Below are 14,129 nucleotides of genomic sequence, written 5' to 3' on the forward strand. Positions count from 1 at the left end.
GTTCACACGATTTTTTTTTTTTATTTTCCCAATGTAATGACAGTTTTATTTTTCAGTAATATTTTAGCATGCAACGTATATAATTTCTACGAAAATTAATATGAAAAAAAATGATTATTTCGATTAAATATTAAGCATAAATTTTTGAGCTTTTATCATTTGAAAAATGAAAATTATGAAGAGATTTATTTGAGATGTTTTTTGGGATGTGTTTATATATGAAAATACCTACGTATATATTTTTTAAATCAGTGTATCAAGCATGGGTATATGATGATATAGTGAATGGTTAGCGGTTTTACTGGGCAGCTGTTGCAAGGTGATGCTGTATGGACCAATGCGGTGGGACTGAGGTAGTCGGTGGTCGGACAACAGGGGCGAATGCACTCATGTCACTGGATGAATAGAAAATGCCATATTGATCATGTGCTAAAATTGAAAAAAATAAAAAAAATAGCAAAATAAAATTATAAAATCACTGCAAAATATATTTAATTATAAATAAAATAAAATTTACTATTTTATATATTTTTTTCAATTTTTTTTTTGCAGTGACAAATAAATTAAAATATATTCAAGCAAAAATAAAATAATATATATAAAAAAAATTAGAGGCATTATTTAAAAGTTACCATCAAATATATGATGGTAATTTTGACAAATAAATTTGTTATTTTAATTTGATGAATAATATTTTCTATGAATCCTCTAATTTTTTTTTAAATTTAATATATTATCTTTACTAAAAAAAAAAAAGCTTAAAGCACATAAATAAATTGCAAATAATAAGATAATATTAAAATATAGATGAAAATATTTAATAAATAATTAATATACATACGTGAAGTGTATAGTGTTGGACTACCAGTATATGGATTAGGAACAGAATAACTTCCGCTGGTACTGTGACTATGTGGTGTACTTGCTGAACTTCCACAATAACCACCACCACCACTACTAACAATACCACGTGGACTTGCACTACTGCTTTGTCTATATGTATCTGTTGTACTTCCACCTACACTTGATCCACCACCACCTCCACCACACCCAGTACTCCTGCTCACTGAGCCACCGTCTAAAAATAGAAACCTGTCCGTTCAGAAACGAGAAATCGTCAGTATCTTATCGTTCGTGTCAATAAAATCATCACTAACATTCATGACCACATTTATCATGCTATAAATTTTTTATTTTTAACATTTTTTTTACTTTTTTTTTTCTTGTAAAATATCTGCTACTTGAATTTAATCATGATTAATTTACAATAAAAAATAAATGAAAAAAATAAAAAAAATATTCTACAATAATTATTAGAAGCTTTTTTGATAAAAATGTTAATTATTTTTTTTTTGATAATTCTAAACGAACAATAAACGACGAATGATCTATAATAAAAATATTTAAATTACCGTCTGTCCACTTTGATGCACTACCATTTTCTTGCACTGAAACAGCCAATTGTCCTGTGTAAGAATTAAATGCTGTATTTGATGTAGATGTTGGTGGTGCTGATGGATGATTTGATGGACTTCTTGGTGCACCTGACATTGCTGGAGTTGTATGTGTTCTTTGCATTGTACATACTGCCTCAGCTACATCAGCAGCTCTTTTTAATAATATTTCTTTTGGTAATTTATCTGGATCACCAGGATGTCGAGGAAGTACTTTTTGTAATCTTTGAAAACCATAATCAATTGTTGGTTCATTCAATGCTAAACATAAAAATCAATAATTAATTATTATCATTAAACAAATATACATAAATTTTATTGTTTTAATTTTACTTACAAACATAAACAAATCTTCCTGGTGAACCTTTACAAAATTGTTTACTTTTATATGACAACGTTATTTCAACAACACCTGGTATTTGTCGTGGTGGTGTTTGTACTCTAATAGCATGATCCGTAATTAACTAAAAAAAAAAAAAAAATATAAATTAATTTAAAAAATAAAACTTTTAATTAATAAAAAATAAATGAGCTAATTTACCTCACTCCAAACAAGCATAGAACCAAAAACAACTTGTAAACCATCAAAAAAATGTTCACCAACAATTATCACAGTTGATCCACCAGTAGTCCATCCTTCACTTGGTGATATTGCTTTGATACAAGGTGTTTGAAGTGGCAAAGCTGGATATAAACCTGTAAATAAAATAAAGTATAAAAATAAAAAAATAAATGGCGATGATTTTAACGTTATAAATTATGAGAATATTCTGTTTATTTTGTTAAAGTGGTTGATATAAATATATATATTTTTGAGTTAAAATTGTGGTGAGAATAAAGTTTAAAAGGGAGAAAGAAATAGAACAAGAGTAAAGTCAAAATATATATATATAGTTATGGGAGAGACAAGTGTGTATATATACTCTCACAGCTATTGTGAGAAGGGGTTGTATAATATAACAAGAAATAGAGGCGAGAAATTCGGGGTAAAGGGAAAATATACTTGTGATTGTCGAAGGGAATGAGAATGAGTATAGGCGGAAAGAGGCAATAGGGGGTGTACAAGGTAGTGTCTCTGCTTGAAAATTTATAACCCAATGATATCATTTTGTTTCCTGGCAAAGCCCCATTCTGTTGTAACTGGGTATATCCAACTCTGGGTTGGTAAGGGTTAGAGGTACTACCAGAGTAGCTGACATCATGGTATATTGCCTTCAGTGATGCTCAAACACTTTTCCTCTTTTGTACAGATAATATATATACTGTGTTATATAAATCAAAGTCGCTTAACGAAACTACGAATTTAACCATTTGTCTTTTGTACACATGGACAAATTTTATGCATTCAAAATATTATTGTTTTTATTTTTTTTTAAATTGATTTTTGTATCTATTTTTTTGAATTTAAATTTACCGCTTTAATTTTGATGACAAGTTTGATAGATTTTTTTTATTTTATTTTAGAGATTATTATTAATTGTAATTTATTATATGAGACGAAATTATTTTGATGTTATTATAAAGTTATTAGAAAGGATAGTTAATATAAAAAAATTCTAATTTTCAGGTAATTTAGATAATTAGATTTTCTACATTCTCGGTTAACCTAGTAATTTGTTTTCTCCATTGGGACCATTGGTATTTATTGGTGTAAACCTCTGTATAACTAACCCTTGTACAAGAAAATTTCAAAATACAACAAACCATTTATGTTTCGATAAATTTCAAATACATATTTTCAATATATATTTTAATAATTTTTTTTAATCAACTTTAAAATATATCTAAGTAAAAAAAATAAAACAAAATACAATATTTAAATTTACTATTGAACTCTTCCATCAAAAAAAAATATTAAAATTGATTTTCAAATTTTTTTTCCATCCCTCAATGACTTATTTGATAAAAAAAAAAAAAGAATGAAACAAAGAAAAATAAAACAAGTATTTTATTTGAAAATAAAATAATATTTTTGATTTAGTATATATAAATTTCTATCGAAAAAATTGAACATCACAAAATAGAATATGTAAATATATCAAAAAAAATTATGAAAAATGTAAAAAGTCATGTGATAAATAAACTTTTAAAGTATTTTTTTTGTATTTTTATTTAAAAAAATTTTTGTCAATTGTGATGAGACTTACAGTTGTCTCATTGGTATGCCCGCTTCGAAATTTCGAGGGTTCCAAGAGAGCATGATGGCGCACGTTGTAACACCGCATACATGTACAATTTCAGTGGTTTTCTACTCTCAAAATTTCTACTCTTCCGCGTCATCGAAACCTCTCTTTTATATACATGTATATTCACAACCCCTTAGATAGCTTAAACTTAGCATTCACAAACCAACGCGCACACAGAAATTCATGTAGAAACGAGAGTTGGTTTTCCGAGGGGGTTGATAAAAAGAGAGTGGCAAATAGGAGGTTAAAATAAGAGAAAGAAAAAAAAAAAAAAAAGCTCGTACAAAAAGAGTAAGGGAGGGTAGAAAGGGATAGCCAATTCCACTTGCGTTTTTTTTTTCTGTACGGTAGAAAAACCAGACAAAAGGGCGAACGCGTAGGCGAAAAAAAAAAAAGTATAATAATAATAATAAAAAAGAAAAAGAATCATGGGGTGGTTGGAATAGCTTGTGGGAGGATGAAGGAAGAAAAAAAAAATAGAAAAAAAAAAAAACGAATTCGAGTGCTCGCTTGGAGGGTAGAAAAGTAGAAAGCCTTGGAAATCTTGCCTATATAGAAAATGGAATGGTTGGATCCTTTTTATTTTTCTTTTTCCATTGATTTACATCTTGTCTTGCGTGAGATGGTTGAAGGAACGGTGATGGTAACGGAAAAGGACCAGAAACAGTTTTAAAAATAAAATGGAAAAAAATAAATAAAAAAAAAAGTTAGAGACGAGCGATATCAGCCGTTTGTATGCGCGGTCGACGCCAAACTTTGCTGAATTACTCTATGACTCCCTATATTTTCCATTTTACGTTTTCGTATATATATTCAAGTTTTCTTCCGTGATCTCTTACTCAAGCTTTTTTTTTAGTTTATATATGTGTGTATATGTATATCAAGTTTGTAAAACCTTTTTTTGAATTTTCTTTTTTCTTTTTTTATTTCTCATTTCGATGAGTTTTCTTTGTTCTATAAAATTTTGTAATCGCAACGAGACGCACGTTTTACACAATTTTTTTTTTATTTTTTAAATTTATTTTTTTTCATTATATTCGTGTGTAATATTTATAAATATTTATATAATTTTTTTTTTGTTAAATATTAATTAGAAATGATTTTTAAAAAATTTATTTTTTGTATTTTTTAAAAATGTAATTTTCAGTGATTATTTAAACGATTTTGTTGTTTTTTTTTTTTGCAATTAAAATTCCGATTAAACTTGTTTATCATTTATTTAAATAAATAATCACCTCGATAATGCATCATTCCGTCTGCAGTGCAGTAAATCAATTCTGCGAACACAACGAGATTAATTGGAATGGTAAACAAGTTTAAACGGATATTTTTATTTTTTCAAAATATCATTTCGAATTTATATATTCATTTTGGAATTGTTTGGGTATTTATATCGTGTTATATAATAAACTGTGAATATAAAAATTAAAATTAGCTTTTGTTATATTAATTTTTAAACTTACTGTTGTATTCACCATGATCACCAGGATCTAGTCGTTTCGCTCTGCGTCCATGTTTACTATTATTGTGTACAAACATGTTGTCGGAAATTGCCAAAAGTGGTCCATCAACTCCAACTTGAGTTGAAATAATAACCTGTTGAATATTTTAAATAATTTAAAATAATATTTTTACAAACTTTATAGCCAAGATATTATATTATTTTTTATTTATATTCAATTTTTTTATTTTAAAACTCAACGACTGATGTTGTAAAATAAATGAATTAAGGGGTACAAAGTTTATCATTTTTTTATATTTTTTTTTAACGTGCAGATATTGCGGAAAGGACTGAGAATATATATGTATAACATTCTAGCTTGAACTGGTAAAAGCCGGGGGAAGTAAAATTTTAATTCGCAACTTTTGGCAATAAGCAATTCCGGAAGAGATTCGGAAGTACGATAAATATTTTAATTTTCAACCCCGCGGTTTTTTTCAAGCCACGTGCAATAGAGTTCTAATGAAAGTATAAAAAAAAAATATAAAATTACCACGTCGACGGACTCTCACACGTGAAGCCAACTACAACTACCTTGTAATTTTTTTTTTTTTTTTCTTATTCTGTTTCCATCGTGTATTTCATGGAATTATGTTTATTTTTTTTTTTAAATTTTTTTGTTGTGTTAATTTATTTTTTAATTTTGTCTTTTTGTATGGGTACAGTGGATGAGACTTGTAGATATATATAGTAATGTTGGTAGGGGTAGTTATGGTGGATAAGAGATGAATCCAAGCGGGTAAAGGAAGTGATGCTTGTGCTTCGGCTAATTGCTAGCCAGCAAGGATTATAAGTTGATTGTTACATAAGGCTCTCAACTCTTGACTATACACTTTATGATTCGTAAATATTTATTTATTTATTTTTAATTTAATAATAAAAATGTAAAATGGAAAATTTTAATAATTATCTATATTATTTATTTAATAAAACAAGGATGATTTTACGTAGGTGGGACGCTTCGCGTCACCTACGTATTGGATTTGTTTACCGAAAATTAAAAAACGCTTTCATTTCTTAAGTGAGTTTAGAACCAAAAGCAGCGTATTTTCAATCTCTTTAATTTGTATATTTCCGATTTTTTCTCAAATAATTATTAAAGTTGCCAGAGCCAGAAATGTTAAAAACCTTTTTTTCTTTTTTTTTTTAAATATTAAATAACTTTTTATCTGTAAGCGTGATCGATTTGCACCGACTAATTAAAAGTTTCCTTTTATTTTGATCTTTAAATCGCGGCTATTTTGAAAACGATATCTTTAAAACTCACGGAGTTATTAGAATTCTAATAGAAAAATTTGATGTGGCTGTTTTTTTCCCGATTTACATTGGAACCCAACAAAATCATGTTTTGTGGAGATTCGACGCGCAGTGTTGGCAGCCCTGCTCACTCATACAGATGAACAAATGTTTATGATAAAATTTCGTAGTATTGTGACTAAACAATATGACATTTTATTTGAAAAAAAAAAAATTACACTAACTAATAATTGCACATAACCCACCGGAGTATTGAAAATTTTAATTTTCGTTATATATGATTATTCTAATTAATTTTTACATTTAAAAAGCTTAAAAAAAAAAAGCTTCATTAATTGTCACTTTGTCAAAATTTAACTTTTGTATTTGTAAATTTTTCTTACCTGAAATCGCCGCATGTCACGTGGATTGCCCGCATTCTTCAGACAATTTTGATTGCATTTTAGAAAAAATTTAAGAAAGAATCTAAAACAAAAAACATAAAAAAAACAATTAGTCAAAAATAACAAGATAAAATTTATTGTATTTCTTTTTATGAAAAAAAAAATAGTAAAGCTTAATCAGAGGACAACGTAGATGTTAAATATTCAAGTTACATTTGAATACTGTATAAACCAATCGAAACTTTTCTATCTACTACATCCGTTTGTATTATTTAGTATTTCTCTAGATTAAACCCCAGGCTATTGTGTTGTATATTGACTTTTGTGTGGACAAACTTGATAGATAAAATTTTGAGTATATATTTACTTTTTTATACTCTTAAAAAACTATATATGTACTTTGTGAATTGTGACTTTGTTTTGTTCAATCAGTTTTACAATTAAACACTAAATTCTCTCTCATTTTTTCATTACATAATTTTTTATAATAAAAAAAAAAAAACTTTAACAAATGATCATAAATATTTTCAATTACCCCTCAAGCATTTATTCTATTTATTTTTTTTTATACATAAATAAAAAATGAAACAAATAAACATAAATTTTTTCAAGCAAAATTTTCCATGAATTATATATAAAATATCTTGGGGTGTATTGAATTTAGTAAATTTTCACGGTGTATAGGGTGTTGCTAGTAGATGCAAAATAACGGTAGGATGATTCAAAATCCATTGGCTGTATATATTGTGAAGATCGAAAAGTAGAGAACACAGAAAACAATCAGAATGTGCGGGGAGAGAAAAGGTGGATATACCGCGACGAGCAACAACGAGTCAGTTTGTATATTCAAGGGTTGCAAAATGAGAGGAATAAATATACGTAAGGGGTTTGAGGGGTAAAATTTTTCATACCCAAGGGATACCTATTGTCATCTCTTCATGAAGTAGATTCGTACGTTTCAATAAAAAAAATCAAACGCATGCCTTTAAATTTTTTTTTTTCTTTCAATTTTTGTTTTCTTATACAAGTTTATTTTTTTTTTTTTTAATAAAGAAGAAAAATCATTGTTTACAACACTATTCACCAGCTCAAGAATTTAATTTACTTCAGTATATATTATTGAAGATTTTATCCAACATTGGGTTGATATTCAAAAGCATTGTATACACTTTCTTATCAATGTTGATGATCACTAGGGTACTTACTAGTTGTACTATGTTTTATATTTTTTTTTTTATTTTTAAATCTTTACTCTTTTTCATCTAACCTTCTTCACGTCTTATTTCAAATACGTTATATCTTCACTTTAACAAGCTATTCATGAAAAAGCTACAATATAAAGTTAAAAATGGTTTTTAACTTTAGCATGATGTAAGTCGTGAATGCAAGTTTAGCATTTTATTTTATTTTCATTCAATGATAATAAAAATCGATACTATCATTTATCTTAATGCAACAGCTTGGTGAATCAATTTTTTTTTTATTTTTAAAGATTATTTATATATACACTGGGTGTTAATGAAGATTGATTTATCAAACAAATACAAACTTGACAGAAAAAAATATCGTAAATGTAAAAAATATGTTTGTGAATATTTTAATGCTAATTTTCATGAGCCAGTTTATATTTTCCAGATGGATATTAAATTGATAAGATATACAGCAGTGTCTTTGACAATAAGATAATTTTTTGACGCCAAATTATTGGCTCAGCTAACTGTCGAAATAAATTTAAAATATCAGCCTATTAAAGTCCAATTTTATCATCATCAGATGAATGAGATTTTAAACTGATGGACTTGAAATAAGGGGGGGGGGGGTTAAGGGTGGCAAATAAAATAGAAAAAAAAAAAACACAAATATGCCCTAAATTTTTGTACACGTGAAGTAGTATTATGTACACTAATGATTGACGACAACCCCCAGGCACAAAAAAGCAATTTTTACAGTCATCTCATTTTATTCTACTTGCTCAAAAGTATTGGCTGTTGGGGGATCTAATGGATTGCGTTACAAGGCTGATTCAAATGCGAACTGGATTTTATTCTTTTATATTTAAAAGGGCATGGAATACATTTATCTATGGACTATATAAATTTGGCTACAATTCTACAATAAAATTGGGGAATAAATATATACACGAAATTCGATTCTGTACGTCTATTAGATTTTTTTTTTTCTCTGTTTCTAGCACCTCTGTTCTTGACACTATATGGATAAGCTATTTTTTGTTCTAGACACTTTTAGGCAATGATGTATTTGATACCCTATGACGCAAGCTTTCTTTAAAAAACATTTGAGAATGCCAGATGTTCAATGTACTTTAAATAAAATTGAAATTTTATAGTAAATAAAATAGATGAAATAGAGAATTAAAATAAAAAAGTTGGAGATGTATGTCGCAGTTGTTAATTAGTACACAAGGTAGACAAATAAAATTGGTGCATGTTTTTTATTGCAAGGTTTGATTGAATTTGTTTGACTGAATTGTTTGCTATTGGTAAATATATCCAAACTCTTGTCGATATTTAACGCTACATACTAGCTTTTATTTATGAGCTTTTTTTTTCATTTTATTTAGACGTAAAGTTACTGGTTATTAACATGAAACCAAGTAGTTATAACTGTTCCATGTTTTTTCGGTCTACTGAATTTTTTCATTCATTTCTTGTTCGTTTTTTATTCAATATATCCAATCACCAATCATGTTTTCAATATTATCCTTTCGATCTGTAAATGGAAATAAAAAAAAACAAAAAAAAAATAATAATAAACACTACACAAAAATGTATATAAAAGTCATAAGTTAAAATTTTTTATTAAAGATTTTATCAAAGCTAAAAAAAAAAATAAGCTCTGAAAAATATAGAGATGGATATTTTGCAGCTTTAGAGTAAAGAACCTGGTTGTTGATGCTTTGAAAATATAGAAAATCCAAATTCAGTAGCTTGATCTTCCATTTATTTCAAACAAAAATACTGTGACTTTTAAAGATAAAAATTTGTTGCTTTGTTTTCAAGTTAAAATTCAATAAATTATAATCATCTAAATAATTTTTTTAAATTATTTATTGATTAGTATCTTGCTTCTCTAAATACCCAATAGAATTTTTATTTAAAATGATATACAAACATCAAATAAATCAAACCAAATGTCGTTAAAACTTTGAGCATATAATAACATCTCAATTGTTCAATGCTATCTTATTCTATGTTAGTTAATTTATTGAACTTGACAATCACAAATACCAAAACTTGTGCAAGGTCTTAAACACATTTCTCAATCCCTAAATAAATCAAAAATTCCCAGTAAACTTGCTTTGAAAATTTACGTGGTTATGCACGTTTGCCTTCGACAACTGATTATCCAATAGCAATATAATGTTTGAATATGCAAAAGCAACAGTAAAGCACCAAGGGAATAAAGTCAAATGCATAATGTAGATTTTACAAGACGTCAATTAATAAGAATGTATACAAAGGTCTATAAGGTATCGCAGAAATGTTGGCTTGTTGTTATACTAGTTCTCTTAAATTAGATATTAACTTCATGCATACATAGACACATACTTGTTACATATATATAAATATATAAACTTGCATCTTGTTGATTTCCTAATATATATAAAGTATATACATAATATAAGTTTGTATTGTGGGGTAGGATAAAGAGGCCTAGTACATAGGGTTAGTAAGGGGTATCAATGTTTAACTAGTTTCCATTATGGCCTTCTTGCTTTTCTTGTGTAACGGTCGTCGCACAATCTAGCATCCGTTATTCCTCGTTTTCATAAAGATCCTTGCCGGAAAGTGCTACGGATATATATAAGTATAAAAATTCACCTAAAATTCTCTAAGATCTTGCTCTAAGCTATAATAGCTTCTAATATTTTGTTAATTGAAAATTAAAATAAAAAAAAAAATATGATAATACATTAGCAAGTTATTTAAAAGCTATATATAATTTTTTTTACGGAGGTGGGACGCTTCGCGTAGATTTGTCTACCGAAAATTAAAAAACGCTTTCATTTCTAAAGAAATTTTCGGAAACACTTCGTGTTAGAACCAAAAGCAGCGTATTTTCAATCTCTTAAATTTGTATATTTTTGATTTTTTCTCAAATATTTATTAAAGTTGCCAGAGCCAAAAATGTTAAAAACCTTTTTTTTTTTTTTTTTTTTAAATATTAAATAACTTTTTATCTGTAAGCGTGATCGATTTGCACCGACTAATTAAAAGTTTCCTTTTATTTTGATCTTTAAATCGCCGCTATTTTGAAAACGATATCTTTAAAACTCACGGAGTTATTGGAATTCTAATAGAAAAATTTGATGTGGCTGTTTTTTTCCCGATTTACATTGGAACCCAACAAAATCATGTTTTGTGGAGATTCAACGCGCAGTGCTGGCAGCCCTGCTCACTCACATAGATGAACATATGTTTATGATAAAATTTCGTAGTGTTGTGACTAAACAATATGATATCTTATTTGAAAAAAAAAAAATTACACTAACTTATAATTGCACATAACCCACCGGAGTATTGAAAATTTTAATTTTCGTTATATATGATTTTTTCAATTGAGATCTGTTTCGAAAGAGCTTGTGTTTATTACTTTGAAAGACATTATCAGTATGCATAACATAAGTCATATATATATATATATGTAACAGATGAGTTACTCTGTGGCTATTCACGAAGGTAGTCTAACTAATTCATGCCCGAGTAATACGTCTTCCCGTCCAGTGAACATACATATAGCCATGGTATGTATGGCCTATATATTTGTCGGAGTATTTGTGTTCTCATCTGTATATATGTAAGCCATGTCTTAAGTGTGTTGGAACTGGCTCATCCCCTAACTAGTCGATACCTTAATGGCAGTCTATCACATTAACTTCAAGACGAGAGATGATCATCTATATAGATAACTAGATTTTGGTCTACAGCGCATATATGATGCAACTGTACTCCAAGATTTACTACATTATATTGCCACCACTTTGTTATTCAAATATTATTAACTGGCTGGCCTTACCCCACATAAAATTATCCTACTTATCAATTTCAATCCCTAAAAATATTAGAATTACCTTGTATATTTTTAAATCATCCTTTTGATAAATCGAATTCATTTGTAAAATTTTATTTATTATTAATTAACAAAGATAAAAATTTTATTTAAAGTTTTTTTATTTTGAATATTTATTTATCTACTTTTTTTTAGAAGCAATAACAGTTAGAGGTTGCTATTAAATTTATAAAAAAAAAAAACGATCAAGAAATTCTCTCGTGAAATTCAAGAGAAGTTAAAAGTAATACCCAACTGCAATATAAAGTCTTTTGATACTGTGTGATGTTAGTTGAAAAGTTATGAAACTTTTTTTATTTTTATCATGTACAATTGTTTATACATATACAGTGATGAGATTAAATATTTATTCAACTGGTTATGTGATATTTAAAGCATAGTAAAATTGTTCGTATAATTATGGTCATATGCCTTTGGGGTATTCTGAATACTATCCATTGAAATTTTTAGATGTATATTTGCATAAATGCAACTATTCGAAAAATTAAATCAAAAATAAAAAAAAAAATTGATGTAGTTTTATTGGTTTAATCATATTATAGCAATAATATAAATCTCAGAGACTACATGGCATATCACCAACGATTTATTAATGTCTTCATTTAGATACGTGGACCCATGGGAACCCTTGAGGCACGGTTTATACACCCTTTCTAGAAACCAGTAAAAATAATATAAAAAAAAAAAATGACAATACACATCAACATATGGATTATTTTATACTCACGCATAATATTATATAAATTAAATTAATATGAAAATATTTTTCTTTATCTCAAGTATAAATTGTTTGATAAATTGATAAGTGCATTAAATTATATTCAAGTTTTAGTCAATCTACCTTTGGTATATATGAGGGAGAAGTGAGTAGGTAATAAGTTAACAGTTCGTTGATGGAGGCTTCACTTAATCCCACAGCTATAACCTAATTTGCTTGTGACGATGTTGAGTTTGTGTCAAGATCAGTTGACAGGCTGTGTAGAGGTATATATTTATTATAAAATGTGATTTTAATATTTCGTGGATCCTTTGAGGGTAACGCTCTCGGGATTTACTAACCAATTTAATATAGAAATGTGCACATGTATCTGCCTGTTGGTTATAACAAGGGCTGTGAAATGATTATTTTGTTTAAAAATTTGGAAAATATATGAACTTGTTCGGTGCTATTTATCATGTTAAGCAAATTATTTTTATTAAGAACTTTTATTTAGGAAAATTATAGGCTTGAAATAGATTTAAATTTTTTATTTTTTTTGAATTTATTTAAATTTATTTTTATGGTAACAAGTGGATATTGTGGAGAGTCATTAATAACTCATTACACTTCCAGTCAGTAGTCAATACTTGCTACTATTTTTTAACATATTGTGTTGATGATTTTTTTTTATTTTTAAATCAACAAGCAGCTGTTGATATTTTAAAGATACCACGATTGTTTATATCTATATTTTTCAAATCACTTAACATGAAAAAAAATGAGTAAAATTATTTTAAATTAATAACGAATCAAATGTACAAATAAACATCCACTGTCTTTTTAAAAAATTTTATTTCATTTTATTTGCTAAATTTGATTTTCTAAATTCAATTGTTAAATAAAAAACGAAAAAAATAAGTCAAGAAACGTACAAGCAAGCTGTTCACGTAAGTAATTTATTTATTTAAAAAAAAAAAAACAAAAAAATCCAACAATTTTTCGAGAGAGAGTATAGAAAAATTCAAAGGTTTTCGACAAGTCAAAGAAAATATATTTAGTTGTAAACACAGTGAGACAAAGTTTAAAATTTTTTCGATCTTAAATATTTCTCTCAACTTTTTCCAATTGACTGTCCTCTACTTCAACATTGAGATGGACGTTAATTCTTTCAATTTACCCGAGGGATCGAACAAGTTCGACCTAGTAACCACAATTTCTAATTTTTTTTTTTTTTGACTTTTTTTGTTACTTCTACTTAATATTTTGCTATTCTATATGTATAATAAAGAAATGAGTATTTTTTTTTTGTTCTTTCCTCTTTGAAGACTATGACCTATCTATGGATTATGATTATTATCGTTGCCTGAGGAGTTTGGAAGGTTATAGTAGTCGCCATTCTAGCAGGACAGAATACTGTTTTGTGGGCCTGTGTACAGGGGTTGCCATGGTGATTTTATATGGGGAGGGCATTCGCCCTTCAACCCTCAACGGATGATAATACTTGCCTGCTTTTCTACCAATGTTATACATATATAAAACTACTACTAGAAACACCAT

At 27.6% G+C, this 14,129-nt stretch overlaps 1 protein-coding gene across 6 annotated transcripts in view; it reads right to left on the minus strand.

Annotated features, from left to right (window-relative positions):
* The window catches only part of LOC122859355 (transcription factor collier), a 52,562-nt gene that overhangs the window by 1,602 nt on the left and 36,831 nt on the right, over window positions 1–14,129 (minus strand). For 2 of the 6 annotated variants that reach the window (XR_006374341.1, XR_006374340.1), the window contains exons 7-13: window positions 6,782–6,863; window positions 5,104–5,236; window positions 1,996–2,150; window positions 1,792–1,918; window positions 1,413–1,715; window positions 842–1,078; window positions 233–429 (exon numbers count right to left, since the gene is read on the minus strand). Coding sequence is in view for 4 of the 6 variants with exons in the window: in XM_044162849.1 (XP_044018784.1) it covers window positions 388–395; window positions 842–1,078; window positions 1,413–1,715; window positions 1,792–1,918; window positions 1,996–2,150; window positions 5,104–5,236; window positions 6,782–6,863 (1,045 nt within the window). In the remaining 2 variants the exon portion in view is untranslated. Of the gene's footprint in view, window positions 1–232; window positions 430–841; window positions 1,093–1,412; window positions 1,716–1,791; window positions 1,919–1,995; window positions 2,151–5,103; window positions 5,237–6,781; window positions 6,864–14,129 lie in introns of those variants that run through there. The other 4 variants (XM_044162847.1, XM_044162848.1, XM_044162849.1 and 1 more) reach the window with 3 other exon arrangements.

This window comes from Aphidius gifuensis, linkage group LG6 (assembly GCF_014905175.1).
Source record: "Aphidius gifuensis isolate YNYX2018 linkage group LG6, ASM1490517v1, whole genome shotgun sequence".
Taxonomy (NCBI): domain Eukaryota; kingdom Metazoa; phylum Arthropoda; class Insecta; order Hymenoptera; family Braconidae; genus Aphidius; species Aphidius gifuensis.